Here is a 27607-nt window from a genome sequence, read left to right as displayed (position 1 = left end):
CTATAATCATATTCTAGTCTAAATGAAAAATGTTTAAAAAAGACTTAATTTCACACATTAACCAGATTTTTATAATATCTTATTACTGAATTGTTTCAAGAAATGTAGAACATCTCGTTCTTCATAACTGCATGACAGTCTTTTTGAAGCACTCACCAGGATGGCAGCCTAATATACTGTAATTACTATGACACCTCCCAGTAATCAAGTTATCTGCTCATTTTCCTTCCATATTTTACAGTGTCATGGGAAAGTGACTCAATGTTTCTACTTGCAATTTCAAACCTCAGACTTTGTATACAAGCAAAAATTCAAAATGAATTTCCAAAAGGCAAAATCTGTCCAAGTACTGAAACAGCTATATACACAAGTTTAGTTTAATTACTCTGACTCAGCTTCTACCACAGTTTACCACCTCAAGTTTTATAAATCAAAACAAGATAAATTCCACAGCTCAATTTAACAAAGATATAAAAAATAGCAAAGGCCTGCCATGAACTTCAGCACACTGATCTCTCAAACACAAAGCAGGGATGTGATAGCCTTGAGATGTGGCTGGTGTCAGAGGCCAAGACCTCTAGGCAGGTTTAAGACTTGCAGTTCACCTGAAGATGAATTACATTACCCACCCGTGCTCCAGGTCTGTTAAAAGTTATTTGGGTTTCTTCTTTAGAATCATTTAAGGAGGACAGCTGTTAGTTCTATATAACATAAACAGATTGGTTTCCTATAACATGAAAGGATAGCACAAGACTATTTGTAAAGAGGGAAGAACTTCATATACACATTAACAGATTTAACACTCATCAGTAACTCTTGCTGCATAGCTATGAAAATACACACCTGGATGTCTGTAAAAGAACTACAGGAAACCCATATAACTATTTACTATGACAAACACTTGATTGTTTAGCACACAGAAGAGTACTAGGGATCATGTACTAGAAAGATCATCCACCAGGAATAATTATTTCCACATAATTAACAGGCTTTTAAGCTGTGCCTACTACCATGTGTGCAAACAGTTCAGCTGAACTGTGACTTCTGTGCCCAGACAACCTAACATGCACTGAGATGTCCTACTTAATGCCTGCTGTGAAATTATCCCTAGTTCTGCCCTGGCCCTTTTTCCTTCTTTTATTCATTTTACAGCTTTTAAAGTGATAATCTGCTAAGAACTTTCCTGAAAGACACATTTAAAAGCATCTAAAGAGTTGCTTCATAAAGCAAGCCGACTGTTGAAAAGTCCTGAGCAGCTTCAATTCAACTCTCAACAAAAGGGTTAGAGAAAAAAATATGGATTAAGATATATTTAAATACAGACTGCAGGGACTTTGGCTTTTTATCTGAATTCTGCAATACAGATTGCTGAGGACAGTAACTCTTTAAAATTCTCTTGACAAAACATAAAATACTCAATATCTTACTGAAGCATTTCCAGATCTCTATGATCCTGACAGAGATTCTCAAAGAAAAGGTACAAAGAGAAGAGGTTCCTCATGTTTAACAGATTACTGCAATTACCACAAAAAGGTAACAATTTCTGACCACCAAGTATTCCAGTCTGAACCTAGACAGAAGAGGTACTTGGCTAGTTGGGGAATTTCAAGACATAAACTTGCATGATTAAGGTTATAAGTATTTATTTATAGTCAAAAAATTTTATCCAGTAATATAAAGCTTTGCCCAGTAACATTGTTTACTCTTCACTGCAGGAAAACAGATAATAAAAAAGCAACTAAAAAGCCTTTAGAAATATAGTTAAAATTTATTTTTGTTTCCAGTGAAAATTAAAATAGATTTCTTACAATTCCCTTCACTATTTCTGCTCTTGGATCAGCTGGTGCTCATCAGGGCCCACCTCTTCTTCTTCATTCAAGTCTTCTTTTGCTTCTGCATCTGTCACCTCAGGGAGACTGCAGGCAGCATCCCTAGCAGAGAGCTTTTTCATTTTGATGTTTGGCAGTTTCCTCAGATCACCATCCCATTCTCTTAAAGAGAAAAAATAAGTAATGAAAACCAGTTACCAACAGAAAGGAAGGAATGGCAGAGTTAATTCACATTTCCTCAGAAGATGCTAACTCAAGTGAGGCTGCTTTTCTAAGTTATCCTCTGTCCCACTGTGATATGAATGAGCAACAAAGATTTCACCTGATTTTGTACACTACAGAAGCTGTAATTTCTCTGTGAAGAAATAAGTACTTTCAGATGTGATACTCTGAAACAAAAATATACAATTCACTTTATTCCCACAGATTAATTCTACCCTCGGTCACTTTTGGCCACCTGCTTTTAGGTTTGTCTCATTCAATTTGCAGTCTGGTAAGCAACAGAAAAACAGGTCAGAAGAGATTCTTCATCTGGAGGCTTGATTTGCATATGTGACCTCACATGTACATAAATCCCTGGTGATTTATGGTAAATGTTAACTTGTTGTATGTCTGACTTCAAGAGAACACAAAAGGTTAGTAAACATTAAATCACATGGTGGGTGTATTATTGCAAAAGGCTGCATGAAGGAGAAAGGGTTGTTTTAGATATAAGTCAAACCCAGTACTCACTTAATAGAATGCTTTCTTGATTATAGTAAGTGCACTTCAAGGATAATTTTTCTCAAGGGCAAAGACAGTATATGCCAATTATAAGATATGTTTTTCCTTTACCAAGGCAATACAACAATACTTCTACCTGATGTCCCCGTTTAAGAAGCCAATTGCATATTTATAAATACAGCAGTCTCTCTTTGAAATTTCTGGCTTTATTCCAACATCCTCTAAATATGACTTCTGACTACATAACATCCCTGCAAGTCAGTGATATAGTAGTCCTTGTAACATAAGCATTCCTAAGTTGTTTTTTTTTTTTGATTCCTTTAAGGTATTTCACTTGATAGAGCTGTCAGCAAAAATGCTCACTCAATCTACTACCAGGACATACCAACATGCTGGCCCAGATGAGCCAGCAGCAAGTTTCACAGCTCCCAGATCTTTTAACTAGATGCAAATTGTAAATTCATTTAAGATTTTCAACTAGTATATACACACATACCAACACTACTGTGAACAGCTGAAGTCAGAATTTTAGGTCAAATATTATCTAATAACATTGAGAAAAAAAGTTACTTAATTTAGAGAAATGGCATTCTAACTGTCAAGTCTAAATCTTCCAATATTCTAATTAATAACTGGCACAGATGTTCAGCTTGTAACAACTAAGAAATGCCAAAATAGCAGTGCCATACTTACTCTGCTCTTTCAAATGAAAAATTCCTTGACAGTTTTGTGTAAGTTCCTTTTTTTATGAAAAAAGACGTACAACAGGTGAACTTCAGAAACAGTATTTTGCATAAACGGATTATTAGTGATAATAAAAAACCTACCTGAAAAATTTAAGATGCTTTCTGTTCATAATGTCTGGGATTTCTAATAGGAAAGAAATTAAATTCTGTTAGATGTGTTACATTATTCAAGTGAGTCTCATTGCAAAGGAAGAAATGTGAGCTAAATGGCCTCTAACTAAAATGGCTACTCCACTGCAACCAAACTGTTCTAAAAGAAACCTGCCATACATGTATACAAATAAAAAACCCAATCAAAATAATAATACAAATAATTAAAACAATAATACATATCTGTATTACTTTTTCTAGTAAAAAGGAAGGGAAATATTTTGTATTGAGACACGTGGAACTGACCATTTTGCTTTTTTCCTTCCGGAATAGCCAAAATCTTCCTAATAAAGTGTAATTTATAAATTTAGACAGATTTTTACATAGGATGCCAAAGCTGTTTTGCCTCCCCTTCTGTGTCATTCTTTTCTTGGTCAGTCCTGCAGTGTTACAAGCAGCCTGTGTTTAACATCACCACTAATTTATGGAGATTTATACCTTAGGAGCCTTGACATCTTCCCACAGTATAAAACACCTCATTACTGTCTATGAATTGTACAGATTTCACTGCCAGCAGGGCTTCTCAACAAGACAGATGTTTTCTACTTTTCTAACATTAAATCCACTTTATTTTAGCTCTTAAAATTGTGACATATAAGCACATTTTATATTGTCCTTGAGCAAACAGTTTTACTTTTGTTCATCAATCAATTTCCTCAAGTTTTAGAGTAATAAATAAAATCATTCTATCAATGCAGCACTATGGATGGTTTTAATACTACAAAACATAGGATGATTATACCTGTGCCGTTTATCTTTGTGGCCAGACAATCCTTACTATTCAGAAAACTTTTCCTTCCTTTCACACTTGGTTATGAAGTTACCAGCTGAAGAACAATAATATATGTGAAATGTTTTAAAAACAATTATACTGATCTCTGCAGACTGCTCCTCAGTAAACAGATGAGGTGATACTGCTCACAGCTGAGCAAGCCAAGACAAAGAAACATTTACCTAGTGCTTTTTTGAACTGCACTCATGGTAGCACAGTGCCAAACGCTGGAACATCCCAGCTCCTACAAGGGCAAGAAGTTCTTCCCTTCTCCCAGGTATTTTACAAGGAGCAATCAGTGCTACTCCATTTGCCCCTAGTAGGGCATGTATTGATGTAAACAGTGAGTCTGGTAGAAGTGGCACCATGCTGAGATTTGTATTTTTTCCTTTGCTAAAAACACCGATTCAACATACATTTCAGTGTTCTTGTCAGATAAACCAAGACTACATGATAAGACTTTCAACTTAAGTCCTTTCATTTGTTTTCCTTTTTTTTTTTTAAAAAAGTGGTTTAAGTTATGCAGACCTTTTCCAAAGAGAATATTCTAACAGTTTTATCTAGCCTATCATTCAGGGCTCACCAACATCATGAGAAAGCAGGCACTCTGAGAGGAAATTCTGTGACAAACCAAGATTTGGCACTGAATTCATCTTTAGTGCTTTGGCAGTGGCAAAATTTTTAAGCCATGGTTACATGTGTGTTTACAGTATGTTACACAATAAAAACTACTGAGCTGCAAGATTAAGAATAGAGCTGTGTGTATAAATAATTATATACTGCACAGTAACTGATTTTCTAAATTATGCTGGATTAGTAACACTTGTCTAACTCAGCTGCATCTCCTTAGCATGCACCAATGTCATGGTTTTTGCTGCTGCTTGTGAACTCCTTAATTTGCTTTGGAATGTTAAGTCATAGGAGCATGTTTTTCTGAACTAAAGACAGAAAAAATGTAAGAAAGAAATATAGAATGAGAGTTAGTGGGAAAGAAATGAAGACAGTATTTTAGGGAGTATATGATTGTCTGGCATTTCTAAGACAAAGTATTCAACAATTTATGCATTTAGCAAAACAATAGTGAAAGATGGTAAGCAAACATTTTTTAATGTTTCTGACCCTTTCAGATAGTTTTACTTTTCTTTTTTTGAGGATGAACAAACAGCCTGTTAAAAAGAAGGAAACTGTAGATGCTCTTTAGGCAAAAAGTTAATTCAGTTATACAATAATGATCACTACAGAAAACAGCAGCTAACAAATAGTACAGAAGTTACATTAGCAGATAAATGGAAATGATACAGCCTTCATCTGAATTAAATTGATTTCCCTGTAATCTGAAGCCTGCAGAACTAATTAATAAAACTAGTGTATTTAGTTTTAAAAGCCACTTTCCCCCAAGATTAGTATTATGCATCTGAGAGAACATGTAAGGTAATTAGAAGCAAATTATCAAAAATGGATGGTGTTAGAACGAAATAATTATGATGCTTTTCCACTGGAAGCATACTAACTCTGGGTTACAAATAAATAAATAAGTATCTAGCATTGCCTTTCAATAGCTTTGCTATAAACATGTAATACCAGATTAAACAAAAATCCAAATACACAAAAATGAAAACAAGAGGAAGAAAACTGCAGTAAAACTACTGTAGATGTTTTTAAGAAGTAAGTAACAAGGAGCTACTAAACCTCAACAACATCACTGATAATGTTCCCTGTATAGCTACTGTTTGTTTAAAAAATACTAAAATTTACTATATTTTGGGATGTCTACCACTTTTTTAAACAAATTCTTACATTTGTAAAGGGCTAGTTTTTCGTTTACACATATCGTTGACAGGACAAGAGGAAAGGTTCATGTTGGATGAACCTTTCAAGCTACACCCAGGAAAGATTCATGTTGGATGTCAGGACAGATGTTTTTTCACTTAAAGGGTGGTCAGGCATTGGAATGAGCTGCCCAAGGAAGTGATGGAGGAATCAGCAGCCCGGGAAGTGTTCAAGAAATGACTGGATGTGACATTTAGTGCTATGGTCTGGTTGACATGGTAGTGTTTGGTCAAAGGTTGGATTTAACGATCTTGGAAGTCTTTTCCAACTTAATTGATTCTATGATATAAATAGACTGCATCAAAGTTTAGCAGACTTCCCTAAATGAAAAGAAAATATACTATGCAGTCTCTTCATAGCAAATGCACATGCATACAAGAAATCACAGAGTTCAAGAACGGGGCGGGGGAAAAAACCCAACAAATCTAAGTCAGTTATAAAGCTCCACTCACTAAAGCCTCTAGGATTAATAATGAGCTAGAGGAATAAAAGCACTGTTTCCAGCTGATTTCCATTTATGCCCAATCTCTAATTACAGTATTTAGTTGCTATAGTACTTAGCAGCAACTATTTTCTCTGAATGAACACTGTCCTAGACAGAGAGCAAAACCTGCAGCAGCTGTGATAACAAATAATGAATGAATTGAAAGTGTATTTAATATGTGAAGTTGCACTGTGCTCTGTGAATGCTTTGCTTACTAATTCTCTAATAACCTCAAATTTTGCCTACAATATTTCTAGCTTCTTCATGATTTTTATGTTGTGCTTGTGTATTTGACATCTTTTTCTCTAGCCTTACTGCTTTTTTCTGTCAGCTTTCCACAAAGCAGTAAGGACAAAAAGAACTAAAATTTAAAAGCAAAAAACAAAAATAACACATTCTACAATTAAGCTCTTTGATGACAACCACAAAATCTATTTTCCTATTACTTTTTCCCTGTCCTTCTTAGACATCAAAGATGATGCATGAAGTCATACAGATATTCTTAAATTCCTCTGCCAGCTGCACTGGCAAAATTTTAAAGTCATTAATTTTCATTATTTGTAGAATACATACCAGGGTGTGCTGATTTTGGCTGGGGTAGAGTTATTTTTTTTCACAGTAGTTAGCACAGGGCATTTTAGATTAGCTGGAAATGGTGTTGATGAAAACAGGATGTTTTCATTATTCCTGAGCTGGGCTTGCACAGATAAGACTCTTTCTGCTCCTCACCCCAGCCCACCAGTGAGGAGGCTGAGGGTGCACAAGGAGCTGGGAGGGAGCACAGCTGGGACAGCTGACCAGGGAATATGACACACAACCCAAACCTTGCCGTGCTTTGAATCCTAACTACAGAATAAGGTAGATTTCTCATGTTTTCCACAACATATTTTACTATTAGAAGGATCAATTATGTCTGGATAATAATTTAGCATTAAAGCCAAGTTTACCACTCAGCTTCAACCTGTACATTATTGGCAAAATACAAACACTTCACTGCTTACCTTGACTATCCCCAAACAACTCTTTGCTTTTTGGACTTTCATGATCTCTTTTTCTTTCTTATTTCACCAAACTACTGCTGCTTCCCTTCAGCCTAGTTCCAGCCATCTAATGAAGGTCCAACCAGCTGCTGTACAGAATTCAAGGCAGGTGCATTAAAAGTTTAAAAAATAGGTTATATATGCCTGCACTGAAAAGACAGTACTAGCAGAGATGCACAAAGAAAGGCAAAAGCAGAATGTATGAGTCAGATCTCCACCATCTTTTTTTCTCCTTTTCTTCACTGTGGCCATCCTCCCAAATAACTCTGCAAGGCACAAGCACCTAGCACTTAGGTAATTTCTTTAAAGAGAAAAATAAGGACAATGCCTATAAAGTTTGCTTAGATTCTGGCCTTGTGAGCCGGTGTGAGGACTGAATTCTTTCTGATACTTTTACATACCCATTCCATAGCCCTCATAGAGTTGTCTTTCACGTTCTATTGTCTGCTTGATGACAGTTTCCCGTGAACCATGCTGTCTTCCTTGTCTGCCTTTAATACTGTTTTGTAATTCAATCTGCTCCAATTCAGCATTGAATCGACACATATAACTGAAAGAAATAAAATGCATAAAAGCTAGGTGCAGTCATACAAAAAAAATTGCAAAACAGAATTAGTCTGATAAATTATTTTACTAATTGTATTTATTTTCTGATTTATTTTACTTATTGGAGACTCAAGGACTAAGTAGTATGAAATTTGTGTGTTCAGCTGTCACAGAATCACCCAACAAGCAAATGCATGCGATTACTACTGTCCAAATAATTTAAAGTCCTCTACACACTAAAAAACTAGGCATATACTTCAATAATTTTAAAAAAAGAAACTACAAAACTACTTATTTCAATAATTCTAGTATGACTATATACATCTCTCAATATTTGTCACTGGCAACAAAATAACTACTTGATATTTTAATTAACAATATATAAAAGTCCTCCTCTGAGTCATCATCACATTATTTTTAAAGACAAGTCAAGCTTTCTAATCTTGTTTTAAACACCAGTCTTACTTTTCAATTAGTTCACCAGCTTCCTTCTTTGTGTACTCGATTTTACTGGGATCAAGGTGACTTTGAAACCATTGAAGTTTTTCTCCTACAAGAATAAACTGAATATTAATGGTTATATCACCACTATAGCATCAACACACATTAAAGTTTCTCAAAGTTTTTAAAGGCCCCCTCCCCATTTTTCAAGATTTTGAATGGTATCACAGACTCTTATACTGTGGGTACCAAGTATGAAGGCAGCTGTAATAGAAATTTCCACATAATTTCAGAATTATTTTATACCTTCCTTACATGAAAAAAAAAGTTAGGCTTTGTTTTACTGGAAATTACCTAAAATATCACTATATCAATTACTTAGGAAAGAAACTTAGAAAGGGGGAAAAAACCAACACAGTGGCTAAGAGTTCTGGTTGTCATATCTGTTTTTAAACAGATTAAACTGAAAAGCTGCAGGATCAATCATATGAAAGAGAAAAATATTCCAGGATGTGTCTCAAAGTTTTGAATTTACTTGCTAACACAATGTGTCTTTTAAGCTACATATATCATCTTCTTTTACAAGCAATTATAAACAGCTTGGAGACCAAATACAATAAATATGTGTACAGATGGACAAAACACTCATTTGGTCTATACTGCCCTGCTGTTGTGTACACTGACTAAAGATTAGCTATGCTCAGCCCCAAATTCAATCCTGTACATATTAAGTGGACATGTCAGGTATTTCAGTTTTTCAACCAAGTCTATTTGAAGATTGCAGAATCAGATTATAGAAAAAGAAGCTCTAAGTGTACATCTAAAAAGCTGGTAAAACTTAGAATCTGTACTAAGAAACTGAAAACTGTACTCAGTAATAGAAGTTTCTGCTTACCAATAATACTTAAACGCAAAGCTTTGTCAGTCTTCAACCTAGCAGAGAAAAAACAGATGTGTTAGCCAGGAATGTGCACCATATAAACAATGACTTTAATTTTATTCTCAAAAAGTTGAGGTTTTTTTCAGTCACAATGAAAGTCAAGGTATAAATTCAAATAGAAATATTAGACAAATTCCAAATAATGTAAAACTTTTTCTGTTTCATCCAAAAGATCTACTTTCTGGTAAAACTACTAGCTGAAATTTGTTCCAATTTACCTGTTAAGCTTAAAAGTTTCTTGGAAGAAAAAAAGATGCATCATTTTTCTCAGAGCACAACAAAAGGAATTACACCAAAGAGCTGCACTGTCACAATTTCCTGAAGTATTTCTGATATTCTTGTGGTATGTTTAATGAGTTGGGAGATTTCACTGCACTGCATTCTCGCAAATCCAGCATGCAGTGTGAAATATATCATTCTGTTACCTTAAAGCTTGTAATAATTAAAGTTTGTGCTTAGTGAACAGTAAGTTAACATGTTAAGAAACCAAAATTAACAACTTTATTAAAGAACTCCCCAACTCTGTCTCACAGTACTTTTAAGTCCACTTGAATCTCTGGCAGGATACTCAAAAGCCTTCTGTGCTCTATGAGATGTGGGTATACAGTGCTATTTGGGATTAATTTCCATCCTAATTAGGACTTCCCATAAAAGAGAAGTTCTCTAGCAGGAAATCTCAAGCCTCATACTCTTTTGTCCTGAAGGTGTCAGATTCAATCTGCATCAAAGGATGCTGTAATGTTCTATTGTATCCAGAAAGGAAAACAAGACATTATTGGGGTAAGTATGAAATTTTTCACTGGAAAATATATCCTAGCCATGAATATTCAGTGTATATTCAAGGACATCTGATAAAATTGACTTTTTCTTATTATTATTATTAAATAGAAAAATTGGTAATGGATTAAGTAAATCATAAAGGCTATAATTGACAAAGAATGAATAATGCTAAAATTCATCATAGTTCAAAGCTATTGTGCTCTTTTATTAAATTTCTTTTATTCTGTAAAATTAAATGAGCATTTTAGAGCTAACTGAAGTAAGAGCTAACAGAAGTCTATCATCTACCACAAAAACTGGGATCAAAAGATAAACCCTTACTTTTCCAGAGACAAACATACTTGTGTCACTTGTCCACAAACCTACATTATTAAATAACTATTTGATTTTTCAAGAAGTATTTCATCCTCTGAAGATTCCCTAAAAGCCATGTACAAGCAAATGCACAGCATGCTTGAACTGCTAAGAATTCCACTAATGTAGTGGGATAGAATATAAGAAAATAAAGATAGTGTAGAAAGTTTTACCCCTAAGGAGTTGCAGCTGGGCCAATTATCAAAGATTAGGATCAGGCCTGACTTTAACAGGCCACAGCTGTAACCAGTGAGAAGAAGAGTGCTGTAAAAGAGTGGGGTGGCTGGTTGAGAAGGGAGCTGGAGTCAGTTGGTTGCTTTGTGAAGAGGAAAGAGTCAGTGCTCTGAGGAACAGCCCATGAGAACACCAAGAAGGTATGAAACTTTTATGATAGGGAGACAGCATGCTAATGCATTAAAGAAGTTTTTACTTCTATGGATACCCCCAGCATATGTAGAAGAAGCTATTAATAAAAGCTGGCCAGGCTTTTATCCTCAGAGGACTTACAGCAGGGAGCTTTGGATGGTAACAGCATCCAAGAAAAGGACACACACTTCCCTTAGTGGAACTCCACACCAACAATCCCTGCTGGGAGCCCTGCAAGGCAATGCTGCCAGATGAGCCTGTCTGCTGAGCTTTGCCAGAGAAAATGGAGAAAATGATGATGATGGCATCTAGGAAAGCTGCCTAAACAGGATCATTTTACACATCTACATTCTAAAACACTTCAAACTGCCATCTGCACCTGCTAAGTGCCACTAAATCATTTATTTATCAAAGCAGCGAAGTACAGAACCAGCATTTTCTTCTGGATGAAAAACCTTCAGTCTCCTGGTGCACGCAAGTAATTTCAGTATGAGAAATAATGAATGATCAGCTTGGATGTTGCCTTATTGTACTTTTTATAAAAACCTCACCTCAGTGACTGCTAGAAGACAATAGCATTAGCAGGGAGGCTAATCAAATCAGGTGAGTCAAAGAAATTTCCTCTCCTCTCCCTCCACACAATGACTAATGACTTTTGCTTAGGAAGGAGAGGTAAGGCCAGGGACACAGTCTTGTGGCAGGCTGTTGTTTCTTGATGATTTTCATCTTCACCCGCCTTCCAGAAATCCTCTACTTAGGCAATGATTATTAGTAAGAATGATTAGTAGTTTTCTTGATGTTTACTAAGTACTTTAAAAGTAAATTCTACATGTTCCTTTAGCAGCTCTTTATCTCAAATATTGTATTCAACTGTTCTTCTCTAAATACTAACAATGAATAAGTATTTTCCAAATCAGATTACGAACTCAGTATTTTTGCCTGATAATATCCGCAAATACAAATGCCATCTATGGCTCTGAAAAAAAAAGACAGGCTTTTCAAAATAAATAATTTTAAAAGCCTAAGAGTCTGTCAGGTCCTCATGAAGAATCTGCAACAGTATGTCACAAAGCATCACTGCCATAAGCAATGCAAGTAGAAGCATGGTGGGTCAAGAGAGATAAGAGGTTAGACAGGGGAAAACCTCAGAAAAACACACCCAGAGTTCTACCAGGAAACATTTTAAGATTGCTTACTCCCAAAGGGTTGCTTCACACCCCAGTACTGTAAAAACTCCTTAAATGTCATATTTCAGAGCATGTCAGACTGGCTTATCTGTAATGAAAATGCACTGACTACTAAGAAATTTATTGTGCATGCACAATAGAAAGGGTCTATTTTGACTCAGGAGGGAAAACAACAGGGAAAAAAAAAGCACAGCTACATTAGCTGTAGCTACCAAAACCAGATAGGTATTTCTGCAGTTGCAGGAAAACATGACTGGTGTTAGTACATCACTACTACAGAAGTTTCATTAACTTCTCACTATGGTCAGGTTTCCTAAAGTGTAGAAAAGTCAGTGTTCTACTACTGCCAGTGAAGCAGCTATTGCTGTCTCATAAAAACATCCATGTAATTATTTAACAGAGCAAACAAGCTGCCTAAAGGAATAAGAATTCACATGTAGATTAAGAGAATAAACTGGTAGTAGTACACTGGAAGTTGTTGCTGCTCATTAGACCTTGAAGAGAATTGAGACGAGACGGACGCAGGCAAGAAAAAAGTGTAATTGAAGTGAACAAGATGATATAAGATTGTAGCCAATTTTCTAAAAGCAATTGGTTTGTCTCCTCTTATCATGGTTAAGATTGGTCTTTTGTAGTGCAGTCACAGCTTCTGGACAGTAAACTTATAACTGCTGTCATATCTTGTTTCAAATGCTTGCAGTGAAGAGTGGACAATTGAGCCCACAAAAGACTTCTGCAACTTAATGCAGAATTTCTCCCTCATTTTTCCCAGTGCTGCCTTTTAAATATTCAAATTCCTTGTGGATAATGTCTACCCTTTTTTACTATCTCATTTGGGCAAAAGATACTGCAATATGCATCCCACAATTTAATGCAATTTTCCTTTCTGTATAACATAAACAGGAACAGTCACAGTAGTTACTTCCTTCCCTCCATCCTATAGGAAAGTTAATAAGGAAATAGAAGCCTAAACTGTCTCCAGTCCTAAATTCTGTCTCCAGACAAGCACCAAAGGGAAAAAAAAACCAACAAAACCTGAGCAAAACAAGCAAAACAAAAGAAACAAACCCAAAACACAAACCCAAAAACATTGGCTTCTATAAAAGATATTCTCACCCTCCAGTAACATACCATTCAAAGGTTTCCTACATTCCTACACCCTACACCTTTGTGTTAAATAGTAATTAACAGATAAAATGTATGTATGTTCAAAAAGATCTTACTGCACAAATTTAGCCAGCCACAATTAAAGCATCCTCTGGCAAGGAAATCTACAGCTTAATAAAATAGTACAGATGACCTCTATGGATTTCCTACATTCACTGAGTACTCTAATCCAGTTTTTCCATTCTGCAGAAGTGCACCAGCCTGTACAGAGCAATTATCCTCTTTACTCAGACCTAGTGAGATCCCATTGAGAATTCCATTTCTAGTTTTGTGTCCTATTCATACTTCAGACAACTTCTACACAATAACAAGCATGGTCAAAAAAATGCCAGATTTGTAGACGGGACTAAGGAAGAAAATTCTGTAGAGATTACAAGGCAGCTTCTATTTACCACCAAATGATGTACTAACCTTCCACCAGAGAACAGGGCTGTCATTCAATAGAAGCAATTTGGAAAATTGTTTAAAGACATTTAATAGACCTGCAGAAGCAATGCAGAAGAAGAAAACTGGTGTGAGCTATTTCTTTTTCCCAAGAGTGTAGGAGTGGAAAGCTTTCTGCCATTCACAACATCAGAAATTTATCTTGTCTTTTTCAGAGCTATGCAAAATGAATCCAAGCCTCACCATTATATTGCAGAAACTGAAAGCTAAGAAATTACAACAAAAAAGTTCAACACGTGTTTAATTCCCAATATTTAGAAAAATATCCTGAGAACTTACCAAGCTGATAGAAAAATAGAGATTCAAAAGAAATTGGAAGCCTTAATAAGTCTTTTAAAAACACTAAGGGGGAAAAAAATAATTTTCATGTCTTTCAAATTAAATTGCTCTTTAAGCCAAGACAACACAGAAAATAGAACATAGAGAATTGGAGGATGTTTTTAGTGCAACTGATTTGTAGAACACCACAACAAAAGTGATCTATCTACAAAGTACAGAATGTTAGTTAACTGTTCAGACCCCAGAAGTGTAAGATGTAGAAATCTTATAAATAAGATAGAAAGACACAAAATATAAGATCATTTTGCTATCACAATATGCTGTGGATGGTGAAAACTGACACACTATTCTTGGTGGAATGGTTTCCCTATGCAAAGTGAAAAGTTACATTTTTTACAATCAGTCTAGATTGAAATAGCAAGGATAGGGCTTCTTCAAACACATCAGTGACCGAAGGAAAACTAAGGCTAATGTAGGGCTCTTACTGAATTGAGAGGCACCTGGCAACAGAGGAGAGATGAGGCAGAAATACCAAACGCCTTCTTTGCACGGGCCTTCACTGCCAAGAGCAGCCCTCAGGAATCTCTGACCAGGGCTAAGGAATGTCAGAGGGGAAGACTTTCCCTTGGCCAAGGAGGACTGGGCTAGAGAACATCCAGGCAAGCTTGACATCCACAAAGCCATGGGCCCTGAGGGATGCATCCGTGAGTGCCAAGGAAGCCGGCAGACACCACGGCTAAACCACTCCCAATTATCTTTGAAAGGTTGTGGAGATGAGGAGAGGAGCCTGAGGACTGGAAGAAAACAAATGTCACCCAAATGTCTTCCAAGATGGCAAGAAGGAGAACCCAGGGAACTACTGGCCAGTCAGCCCCACCCAAACCACTGCAAAGGCAACAGAGCAACTCAATCTGGAGGCCATCTCTATCCACATGCACGACAGGGAGGTGATCAGGAGTAGTCAGCATGGATTTACTAAAGGTAAGTCATGTTTGACTAACCTGATAGCCTTCTGTGATGAAACAACTGCCTGGATGGATGAGGGGAAAGCAGTGGGTATTGTCTATCTCAATTTCAGCAGGGCCTTTGAACATTTTGCTATTGCAACAGGAAGGAGGAAGAAAAAGTAGCACTCCAAGAAGAAACATCAGCATTGTTGTCCATATCAGGGTAACCACACCAGACTGTCACTAAAAGCTTTGAGTGTGCCATGCCACAATGAATAACCAGTAAGTATTGCTCCCTCACTAACTTTTCTTGTGCATGTTTTTCTGTATGGTGAAGTCACAAATGCAAGCACTAAGAATCAAGTAAGATGAAGTCATCTTTTGTGACTAAGAACTGTGAGCGATTTTTATGACACAAGGTGAGAGAGCTAAGGGACAAAGTGGTCAATTTAGCAGTAGGAAAATAATCTGCAATAAAAAATTACTCTCAATAGTCAGAGAGCACAGAAAAAAATACAAAACAGCAGGGAAAACCTCTCTCACTTTAAGAATCTGCCCAATCAACATCTGCTGCTTGTGAATGCTTGCAGCAGCCCTGCTGGAGGCTACATGACCCCACTGTGGCAGCAAAGGTCCCCCTTCTAGGGAAAGCAACAGTGCAACTGCTGTGGATAAGGTTGTGCATCAATCCCAACAATAAAACTGCATAGTCTCTGGGCCAGGAGTTTCCCATTTAACAGCTTCAGACAAATGAGTGTTTGGGCTCAGCTCACATAATCCATCCAGACACTAAAATTTATACAGCATTATCTAGTTTATGTACTGCTATACTATACTTAGACTGAAAATGCTTTAAGCTAGCTTTAGTGACTTCCTAAATAAACATATTTATGCTTAACAACAAGCAAGCTGAGGCAATGTAATTTAAAGGCCAGCCTTCACCAGCTGTCTTTTCTCTCTGTGGGAGGGGGAGGTAAAGCTTGAAAGCAGAAAAACAAACTTGCCATGAAACAGCACAAAACCACCAAAGAGGAGTTAACTATACAGTTTTATTCAGAAGTCTGTCTTCTGCAGGAAGGTTTCTGGGTTCTCTTTTCTATTAACTCAGCATTTTAGAAGCAGCAAGACCCTAAGCAGGATCCTCACTGAACTTGAAGTAAAGCCAAACTAGGGGACTCAACTTCATCTGAAATCACCAGCATCATGCTATTCAGATTATCAAAGGCAAGAAATCTAACTTGTAAGGACAACACCCAAAGTAAAGCAGCACAACTACACACTTTGTATAACCTGATTCAATGCATGTAAACCTGTCACTTCACAAGGCCCAGCAGCAGTGTCAAGTTATACAGGCCTTTCTGTTTTCTTGTGGTTATATCAGCCTAACAGTCCGTGTCCACTACCACAATTAAAAGTATAATTGGTGATGTTATTCTTTGATCTGTACAGAGGTTTTGCAGTAAACTTACTTTTCTTTCTTTTCCTGCTTGTGTACTTCCCTTGCAAGCTGTGCAGCTTTTCTGCTGTAGGGATGGATAACTTTTTTCTCTTGCTTCCCTCCTTGAGGTTTTCTTAACTTTGGCTGAAAAGACATCAAAGATACTATCCACTAACAAAGCTGAGTAAAACATCAAAGGGAAGAAGTATACACCATGGTAAAGACTGAAAAGGTCATGCACTGATATCTAAGAAGGCCCTTAACTTTCAGTAACATGTTATCAATTTCACCTACTTTAATAACAAAATTACTTGAAGCCAGTACATGCTGTAACAAAACCACTGGAGCACAGGAAATGCTGTAAGAAATCTTACCTAGTGACTACTGTCACAATACCTACTTTGTAGAACTCTGCAGCTAGGAAACCAATATTAGCTCTCTGTACTCTTGCAGAAAAATGTCCCCATTCAAGCTCTTATCTGAGTTTCTGACAAGAGCCTCGTGTAATTTGTACAATGTAATAAAAGCTATTTTCTTGTTCCTCCCCAGAGATCATTGGAATGCTTCACACCAGGAAGCAGCCGGAGGCTTCCCTTCTGTACCCCTTCATACTGCACAGAGGGAATACAGCTCACAAATTTCCTTAGTATTACCATACTCTAATACTTTCCAGAGTATTACCATGCTCTAAGTTATGCTACTTTCTGGTAAGAAAATGTTTGAACAGAACCCAATGGCTTTATAAATAACGTGCTAGTTAACTGCACCCAAAAGAAACACCTTAAAGCAAGGGGGCTTTTTCTTGCATCACAATAAATGGCCATCAGTAAACGGAGACTAGTAGTCTCCAATAGCAGTACATCCAATTCTCTATGATAACATCAGTGCTTAGGGCTGCGAAAAAAAAAAGAAAGAGATGGTGTCAAAAACATGGCTAAAGACACACTTTGAACACCTCGGGAATTCTCAGGCCGCGGCACCTCCCACCTGCTCCACAGGCGGACCGCGCCTGGCCCCGGCCTGCCAGGGGCCCAGAAAGACGCGAACTTCCCTGGCGGCAATGCAGCGGTTTTTATGTGCAGAGGGGGCTCACCGCCGGTGCCGGCCCACAAGGACGCGAACCCCACCCCCGGAGGCAATGCAGCGGTTTTTATGTGCAGAGGGGGCTCACCGCCGGTACCGGCCCACAGGGCCAGCACACCAGCGGGCTCGCTTCCCCAGAGACGCGGTGGGGCCGCTCCCGGAGGCAGTGAAGGGGCCAGGAACCCCGCGTCCCCATAAGCGCAGGCTGCGGGAGCCGCACCCCTACCCCTATTCCTATCACTGTCCCCGTTCCCGACCCCATCCCCATCGCCAACCCCTGCCCGGCACACGCACCATGGCGAGCGAGCCTTCTTCCGGCGCCGCGGTGCAGCGGCCTCAGCGCTCCGGGCGGGCGCGCGGCCGGCGCGGCGGGCGTTCCGCGGCTGCTCGGTGGCTGAAATCAATGGGGCTGCTGGTGCTATCCGTGAGGTTGAGATAAAAGGAAAAGTAGAAGCAGTCCAAGAACCTGGTGATCATTATGATGGAGAAATTCCAGAACTGGAATTCCACAACTTTGCCAATGCAAAGAAGGAGCCTTGCTGAGCTGAAGAAGACGGAACAAAGTGAACGTCCCATGTGAGGAAACCAGGCTTTCCCTTGGTAAGGGAAAGAAACAACCTCTGGAATGTCCAAAATCAAAACTTAAAGTTACCAGACAGTGTAACTCACAGACATCACCAAAACAGAAAAACCCCTCATCTCTGTCAGCAATGCTCCTGTGGCACCTCCAAGCAGATCAGCACCTGCACCAGGGCCTGTGGAAAAGCTCTTGTGACTGTTCAGCTCCAGCATCCCAGGCTCAAAGGAGACACCATCTTTAGGTCTTCGTACTTCTTGCTCTTCAGATGCTGATAAATCTTATACCATATAAAGAAACATATTAATTTTAAAGATCATCCTAAACAGCAAGCCAACAAATATTTTACTAAAATATATATAAGGAAAGTGGGATTATCTAAAGCAAAGTCTTCATTCAGCTTGCATTGGAACGTTGGCTATTTGTGCACTTGCATTAAAACTGTTTCACAGATTTACAGGAGTGCTACAGATGGCAGTGAGATTAGCAATTTTGGATTTTAATCTAATAATTTAGGATGTAGCAGTCACAGACAGGAAACTGAGCATGGAATTTTAAATAGTCCATTCAAGTAAATAGGTTTAGAGTTATGCTGTCAAACAGCACAGGAACCATAGCAGCAAACTTGGGAATACCTTTGTTTTAATACTGTTCAAATCTGCTGGGGACCAGCAGCTCACATTTAACTGAGGGGTGCCAAAGGAAGTCAGGCAATAAGGTAAAATGGCTGTGAAAACAATTTGACTATGGGATCATGAATACAAATGGAAGATTAAAAAAGTAACTTGTAGATTCTTTCTTCATTTGGATGAACAGCTTGGAGGCTTTGGAGCATGCATGCCAGGGAATGTCAATAGGTATGGCCTTCCCATCAAAATCCCACAGAGAAACTGCTGTGGTCTCCATCTAGTTTTCATTTTACAGAGAAATGCTGGGCGGGAAGCAGATGTACAACTGGCTTCACTTCTGAGCTGCAGGACATGGTTGGGGCAGAAGTTAGAGCTGAAAGACACCCACAGTAAGTTTTTAATGGGAACTTCTCTGATCTCGGCCTGTTGTCTCTGCCTGGTTAGGCGTAGGATGGCCTTGAGGCAGCCTGCGATCCAAAGGACGAAAGCACTCTTCAGATTTTTCGGTCTTCAGTATTGTTTATTAATTCTTATCTACAAAGTTGTCTCCCAGCCTGACAGAGGTCTGCCCAGCAAGACAGCCGTGGGCACACTGACCTCCCACTGGGCAGTCGTCTATTTTTATACTAAAAACTACGTATAAGATATTTACCCTTACCTTCCAATACCTTTTACCCTTATTAACAAGTGCAGATTTAGTGTGAACCAATCCCAAAGTGCCAGCATCACCATCAAAGATGGATAACAAGAAGAAGAAGAGAAGAACAAGGCACGCCCTAATTCCTCCATCTTGTCTCCATAACCCCCCTGTACCAAGATCCCAAAACCTGTGTTTTCACCCTGTGAATAATCAATTCCTTCACCATTTATCCCCAAGTGATCCTCTCGTCCTCATACAGGTGGCACATCCCGTGCAGGGTCAAAATCCAACCACCAAGCACTTCTGGCAACATTCCAGGATTTCTGAGCCCCCAAGGGTTACCTCGGCAACTCTGGACATCAGGAGTGATGTGCTGAGTTCCCACAGGAGCTGTAAGGAAGAAACACAGGCTCTGTAGACACTTAAATTTAATGGGCAGCTCCGCAGTGCCTTTCAGCTGGTCTTCTGCCACTGACTGTAAAGAGACCTCAGGGTGATGATGCATTTAATCTGATCACCTAGCTACAAACCAAAAAGTGTTCCATATAAATGTGCATTGCTTTCTAGTCTGGTCTTGTTCTTTAAATAATCTGGAAACTCTTCTCCTTGCTTTTTTGTACTTCACTGAATCCATCTACAAAGGATCTTTTGCAAAATGTCTTGACAGCTCTGTGGAGTAATTACTGTGTAAGTTCTCCTAACTCATGTATTTATCCTGTGGGGGAGGCAGTAGATACAGACACAAGAATCCAAATTTGGCATGTTGATAGCTGGATCTTAATTTGCATTTTTTGCGTTAAGTTTACTCATGCTATTACAAATGCATTAATTAAAATAAAGGGATATCTGGCTGTGACAATCTTTCTTACAGTGTTCAGTAATAAACAATAAAGTAGCAAAATAAAGTGGGTTTATCAAATACAGTTTAATTCTTTCACCCTTGAACTGATTTGCTATTAAATTCTAGTTACTACTAAATGTTATGTTAAACAATATAAAGCAGTGACTAGAGTATGGTACTTAGGATACAGCAGACACAATTCTAAGAAGGAGGCTCCATTATAATGACAATAGCATGTGTCAGTTTTTCAGAAATTCTGACATTTTCATGGCGTGAATTGGACCAATTGGCATAGGACTTAGACTGATTTCTGAATATTCTTAAAAATCTCATTTACACTGTTATAACTGCATTAATAAGAATGGAATTTAAAATTGTGTTTAGCTTGGTTGTAATAAAATACAAATTTCCTGAGTTCAAGGGAATCAGCTAAAGGTTAAAGCAATTAACAGCTGCATTTAGAAACAAGAAAAAACAAGTAATGAGCAAGGAAAACTGTATCAGTGAGGGGACAGTGGGCAGTCAGTCTCACAATCTGCCAAAGTCTGAATGCATTTGCAGTAGGGCTTTAGTGGAGAGACATATGTAGAGTTTCTTGAGTATACTACATGTTAGCAATAAGACCTAGCAGTAGAGTAGAAATAGAAAATTGCAGTTATGCTTGCAGTTGTTTAGTGTATTTTTTAAGCTAATATCTCTTAAATAGGTGACTTTTGCATGTGCTATTATCTTAATGAATAAAGGATATAGCTCCCTGGTTCACCTAATGTATATTTATTGCAAACTTCCTCATTAATTATATATTCCTAGGAATTCTAGTCTCTTTCTACATATTCAGAGGTCAGATCTTCTCAAGTAGTGGTGGCATGAAGGAAACGGTATTGTTTAAATATAAATAAATTTGATAAGAATTATAAAGTACTGAAAATTGTACATGACCTGTGTTATTTTTAAATCAGCCTTTGGAAGAATAAAGCTGGTAATTGAGCTCATAGTTGTCACAATTAGGTGACTGCCTGAGCTTCAGCAAATCTGGGAATGCATTCATTGGTTTAAAGACAGACCTTAATATTTTCTGTATCCTGAGTTCATAAGTAGAATGCCATTTGCTTTTAATTTAGTCAGGCTTATGCTCTGACATTAAATTCTTGTCAATTCAATGCCATTGTTGATGCCCACAGTTTACAGACTGTGAACAGGAGTGGCTGAGGTAATATTTCTACAAACTCAAATTACTCAAGAAAGCTTTAAATAAAGTCAAGTTTTAAAACCTGTGCTCCAGACATTCTAGCATTTGTCTGAAATCTTCTTTACATTTCTTATATTCAGTAGATTTGGGTTTACTTATGCCATTGATACTGATGCCTTTTGCACTGATATCTTAATTTTTCTGCTGACAAACTAAGAAAAGGTGTGATAGAAGTATCTATTTATATAACTCACTCTTTCCTACATGGTTTACAATAATTTCTAATCTATATTGCACAAGAAACTACTAAAAACACCTACTATGTACTCCTCTGCTTATGTCGCAGGTCGCCTATTTCTGCACTTTCTTTTTTTTCTAAATGCTTCTATTATTGTATTTCTTTTAATCCCTCCATTCTAATTACACTTAAGCTCTTCCTAATGGATTCCTGCTGCTGATCAGAACATCAGAAGACCACTTAGTCTTTTTGACAGAGCCTCTTTTATCCATCTTTTTAACCTTTTAAAATGACAGCTCTGGCTGCTTCATTTGTTTAGATTTTGCAGGGGCTCTCTTACAATGCTTCACCTTTTGCAAGTCCATGGTAACACGGGAGCTGTGTAGCATACTCTGCAAGTTTCCAGCTTCAAGATATCAACTGTAGAAGTATCTACCTTTAAAAATTTCTGGAGAAAAGAACCAGAAATGGGCCTACAGAGTAGCAGTGTAACATGCTGTCACTGTATAGCATGGCAGCTTCAGCAAAGAAAAGAAAATCTTTTGTACTAGATCCATTAAATGCTCGGTTTTGCAGACACCTTTCTGGACCAAATTATTCCAGTCAGGGTGCATGCAAGTGTGTCAATACACAAAAATTTTCAACAGATTCTCTGGAACCCACAGTTTTCTTGAGCCCGTGGTTTGCCCAGTGGTTAATGCTCAGATAAAATGATCAAAAGTTCAGTGTGGGGTGGCTCTGTCTGGGCAACATGCCTGAAGCTTAGAGAATAAACTTTTCTGTCCCTGCCTAGACTTTTGTTTATCCTCTCTGGACATCCATTTGAAGAATTCCTCCTTATAACCATTCAAATATACCCATTTGTGAAGTTGTAACCAAAATTCACAATTTTATTCTTGTGAGACTTTATTGCAACTTTTTTCTTCGATAGTGAATTGAATGTAATCTCTGGTAAATTCATCAGACCCGTCCTTGATATATCAGGATATTTTCATTATGCATACACTAAGAATGGAAAAATAAGGATGAAATTGTCTGACAATACAAAGATGGTTACTGAGTTAGCCTGAAAAAAAATCCTGGTACTGTGTGTAACAGAAAAACATGAAAAGATTGAAATCTCAGTGCTTTCATTAAAATTTGAGTGACAGCATATAATTTTTTAATCTATCTGTCTCATTTGAGTGGTCTCTTTCCTTCTTGTCCTTTTCAATCTTCAGGCCCTGTGGCTGCAGCAGTTGAGGCTATTACATGAACATGTTGTGTAATATTTTAGATGAGCTGACTCCAGAAATTCAATCTTGTCTGGGATTTCATCAGGTCTCAGGAGGTTTTCCTCAGCTCCTCTAGCAGGCATATTGTGTTGTCAGGTGCCTGCAAATAATCAGGCGAGGCTACAAATAATTTCTGCTTATGTTGTTCATACTAATTTTTAATTCCTGTTTATTTCAAACTCGGAATAGACTCTCTCATTACTGTTGGCAAAACATGTCGCAGTGTTATGCAAACTTTAAATGTACGTGAATTCAACTCTCTGATATATTCAGTTTAAAAGCATGCAATCGCCATAAATTCTGCAGCAGCATAGCACATTTTGCCTCTCCTACAATGTTTTTGGTCTTTTTTCTGTAGATATTCTGCATACTTCTGAGTTTCAAACCAAGTCTGCAAGAGTGATCTGGGCATAGTCTAGATAAACATGTTCAAGCTTACTGCTATATACCTGTATCTGAAACTACATTATTTTAGATTTGGTTTGACTTTTTTGGCCGATTGCCTAGCTTTCCTCATTAAATAAATATAACTTCTCGTTGTAAACCTTTTACAATCCTAATAATTCTGATTATCTCCTTAGTCCCTTTAATGTTTTCTATTTTTCTTCCCATGATTTCATTAGTGCCTATTTAAAGGAATTAACCTTTAGGAAAAAGACGAAAATAAAGATGAGCTTGGATTGTTTTCAGCTTTTGGTGTATGTAATTGCTAGAGTTTGGATCATTTCATCCCCTGCAAACTGTAAAAAATCTCTAAAACCACTTAGACTGAGAAGTACCTCAACCCATATTCAATAGTGTGTTTGTTCCTTAAAAAAATCATACCCTACTGAATAGTAACATTTCTTTTGGCAGAGGAGCCTCAATTATGTAAATGGGGGATTAGTAGCTTCTTATTAATAATATTTAGAAAATAAAAAATATCATATTATGATTGATTATATTGTAAGAAACACTGGGAGCACAGACTTAACAATTAGTGTGATATAAATCATTACTGAATGTTATTAGTGTAAAAGCCATCACTGTGTGCTATAGTGGCTGCTGTGTAATGAAATTCTGTTGTGTGAAACTGAAATTGTCTCAAGGCAAAGACCTTCAGTGACCTCTGTGTAATTTAATGGCACAGAATCATGGTGATGAAGTCCTGTAAAACTCTGCTTCCGTGTTCAGAGCTGTTCCTGAGTAGCTCTGAAGTGGTATAACTGCACCCATCCACCAAGGGCAATTTTCCCACTGGCTATGACCTGACACAGCAAATGTAATGACGTCTCTTGCAAGGTGGGTACTGTACTCTTTGGATATTAAGAATTACTTTGGAAAAAAACCCTCAGTGGACTTAAAATTGTTGTGTATTCTGGTATTTAAAACAGGATAAGAAGAAATTATATTTGAGTATAAACTTTCAAAGTATTACAAGACAGCTGTACTAAATGATATGCCTAATAGGCTGTGGCTCTGATCTTTGATGTTGTTATTAATCATTAGTTCCCTTCCCTGTGAAATTATGAATCTCAAACCAAAACAAAAAGTTTCTGGAATGCATTCACATCGATATTGAATTCTTCAGTATACCAATTGTAATCTGTATGGCCAGGCCAGGAATCCAGAAGCTCTTGGTTTGTCACTGGTGGCAGAAAGGCAAAACATTGCTACAAAAAGTCTATTCCAAAAAGCTCTCCAGCCAGACTTTCAGCTTTTATAAGCTGGCACTTCCCTGTTTGAAATAAGATTTAACATTACTTTTCCTGAGGGACAGCATTCATTCAAGCCAGTATTTCAAGTTACAGCTCTTGAGGATTCAGGTCTTTATTATTTGTCACCTAATATGGCATCCATGGGAAACATAATTCTGCTGCTTGGGCTAAAGCAAAATGAAAAGCACCATTATTTTAAAAATTAAGTACCTCTGCATAAAACTGTACAGAAATAACTAAATAATTTCTGCATTTTCTAGTAATCCAAAATGTCTTGAGTTTTAAACAAACTAAAGGCAGCTACTGGTGACAGTATTTCCTGAGGAAATATAATTATGGTTTCAAGATGCTAGTTTCTCTACCTTGGCTTTTGCTTTTGAATGAGAGGAGGGGGGAAAATAATGAAAACTGGGGTTAAGAAACAACTAAAACAACATTAACTGCAGTGACCAAAACTGAAATAGTATGATAGGCACTTATATATGTCTAGAGTACAGAACCATTTTTGCATGTCATAGTCACTGGTAGAGCACAGGAAACTGAAAAGTCCTTGACCTAAAGTAAGCACTACTTAGCAGCAGCTAAAACACCAGTGTGTCCTCAATATTCTTCTCATATGAAATATAAAACACAGACTATACTAGCAACTAGGAAGAAAGTGAATTCTATCCTTGACAAATCCAGGACAGTATCTACTCCTTATTCCAAACCATTTACATCATGCCTATATCCCACACTTCTCAATACATCCCAGTTAACCACCATCATCTTTCTGGTCATTTGAGATTATCTATCTATCTATCTATCTATCTATCTATCTATCTATCTATCTATCTATCTATCTATCTATCTATCTCTATCTCTCTATCTATCTCTCTATCTCTACATATATATAAATATATACAGATATCATGCCCTTAGTCTATGGAGCATCCCTATAAAAGTTTATTGACTTTGTTCAGTCCATAACTTTGAATTCAATCCTCCATTACAGTATCTCCGGGCAGAAAAGCTGGTGTGTGGTGGTGGATTGTTGCATGCTGAAGCCAGTTCTGGTTCCAACCTTGCTATGCTTGTGCAGTTGCACCAAAATTCATTTTTCTTCTGGGTCACTGTGACGTGAATTTTGGCAATTGAATGATGTCTTTTGGAGCTGTGCAAAAATGTTACTGACAATTGCTGCATTGTATCATGGTGTGATACAAGTGGAAGTTACAAGCGATTATGTAGAGCTGAATCTGGAACCACCTTTGACAAAACTCTTACTCCTCCCCATACAAAACATCCTGCCCCCAAGATATTTAAAACCCATTCATGCGTAGGTGTTTCCTAGTGTTTGGATCACAGAGAGTTGGTTTGTATGGCTGACAGAATGCTGTCCAGTAACAACATATATGGAAATAGATTGTGGAGAGATAGAATGTATCTCTCTAGAGAATAGTGCAGAAGGCAGTCTCACACCTGAGGAGTTGCAGCTGTACCAATCACCAAAGATTAAGAACAGCCCTGCCCTTAACAGGCCACAGCTGTGCCCAATAAGAAGACGAGTGCTACAAAAGAGTGGGGTAGCTGGTGGAGAAGAGGGCTGGAGTTTGTTGGTTGTGTTGTGAGGAAGAAAGAGTCAGTGCTGTGAAGAGCTGCCCATGATAAATCACCACAAAGGTATGGAACTTTTGCAATAAGATGGCAGCAAATAGAGGGCTATGGGGAACTGAAAGAGATGTGTTTATCCCATTCAGAGATCTTAATGCCCCCCATGGTGATAGATAACCTGTAATCTATTTTAGATGTGGCCGTGTGTCTTCATGAGGTTGAGATATAAACCATAGGAAAGGGACCACAAACAATCCACAGAAAGGCCCTACAGTAAATTTGCCAGCAGTTTTGCAAATAATCTTGTACCTCTCTGAAAATGATGTTTGAGTCTTGCAATTAAATTCATGCCTAGAAACTTGTAGCTGAAATTTGTTATTTGTTTACAACAGTCACTTATTTGAAACTACATTGTCTACTTCTTTCCTGGGGTGTCAAGAAAACAGAAGACCACATATCTTCAAGCTATATTTGCTTTCTATTTTTCACATATAGGGAAGAAATATAACCTTGACTCTCATAAATTTAGCTGGGCTGTTATGCATAACAATTATGTAAGTTAAAGCTCTAGCACAAGTCTGGCTTGAAACTTTGTCAGCTTTGAAATTCATCCCAAGGTTGTGAGCAACATACCCATCTTGGAGTGCCCTCCATTGAATGACTGAGGTGTATAGTCTCTTAGCTGTACTCTTGTCCCAAAGAAATCCTGAAGTACTTCATCATCCTGGGCATCATAATTTTATTTGCTTTACTGGCAAATGAAGAGAGGCAGTAGTCTTCAATTAATTATTCACAGCATCAGTTTACACCAAGTTCAGAATAAAATTCAGAGCTCCTGAGAAATAGAAGCATTTATTGTGAAATCTGCCTTGTGTGTCTGAATGTCTCCCAAAAAGAAGTTTGTTTTGAAACATATTAATTGTATAATTCTTGGTGATTTTTCAATAAAACAACCAGATCTGATAGTTTGACTCAGTGTTCCGTGTCTACTTAGGTATATGAAGTGCACAATCTACTCAAGTCACACTAATTATTAAATATTGTTGTTAAATAATGAATTGTGTGGGCAAGTATAGACATACATAGATTAATTTGAATTTCACTTTTTTTTTTTTTTTTTTTTGCCCTGATTAGTATGGCCAGTTACCTTGGCTGACCCTTCCCTCCTTTTACTATTGCATTAGGAGCTATTACTCCTAATGAGCTTCTGGAAATTATTTCATTTGTATAGGCAGAAAAGCAAACCAGATAAATTAGTCAGACTGTACATTTGGTATCACAAAAAACAAGAAGAAAAAAACAGTTAATCTGATTTTTTTTTTTCAATTTTTTTTCCCCCAGAGATAATTGGAAGAGTTTCAAAATGACATGTGCCATTCTGCA

At 37.6% G+C, this 27607-nt stretch overlaps 1 protein-coding gene and 2 long non-coding RNA genes across 3 annotated transcripts; 2 read left to right on the top strand and 1 right to left on the bottom strand.

Annotated features, from left to right (window-relative positions):
* Window positions 1–1626: 1626 nt before the first annotated feature.
* Window positions 1627–17880, bottom strand: TMA16 (translation machinery associated 16 homolog). The gene is made up of 7 exons (XM_059469934.1): window positions 17841–17880; window positions 16495–16607; window positions 9457–9494; window positions 8586–8670; window positions 7976–8124; window positions 3380–3422; window positions 1627–1991 (listed from the first exon to the last, which is right to left on the bottom strand). Exons 1-7 carry the CDS (start codon window positions 17841–17843, stop codon window positions 1820–1822), a joined length of 603 nt encoding a protein of 200 aa, XP_059325917.1. The 5' UTR covers window positions 17844–17880; the 3' UTR covers window positions 1627–1819.
* Window positions 14847–17409, top strand: LOC132072025 (uncharacterized). The gene is made up of 3 exons (XR_009418282.1): window positions 14847–15059; window positions 15157–15307; window positions 17013–17409. It is a non-coding gene; the product is annotated as an uncharacterized LOC132072025 (long non-coding RNA).
* An 8338-nt stretch (window positions 17881–26218) lies between the features above and the next one.
* Window positions 26219–27195, top strand: LOC132072689 (uncharacterized). Its single transcript, XR_009418369.1, has 2 exons — window positions 26219–26293; window positions 26419–27195. It is a non-coding gene; the product is annotated as an uncharacterized LOC132072689 (long non-coding RNA).
* The last annotated feature ends 412 nt before the right edge of the window (window positions 27196–27607 follow it).

The sequence above is a fragment of the Ammospiza nelsoni genome, chromosome 4, assembly GCF_027579445.1.
Source record: "Ammospiza nelsoni isolate bAmmNel1 chromosome 4, bAmmNel1.pri, whole genome shotgun sequence".
NCBI classification, from domain to species: Eukaryota; Metazoa; Chordata; class Aves; order Passeriformes; family Passerellidae; genus Ammospiza; species Ammospiza nelsoni.
This window is presented reverse-complemented; position numbering and strand designations above follow the sequence as displayed.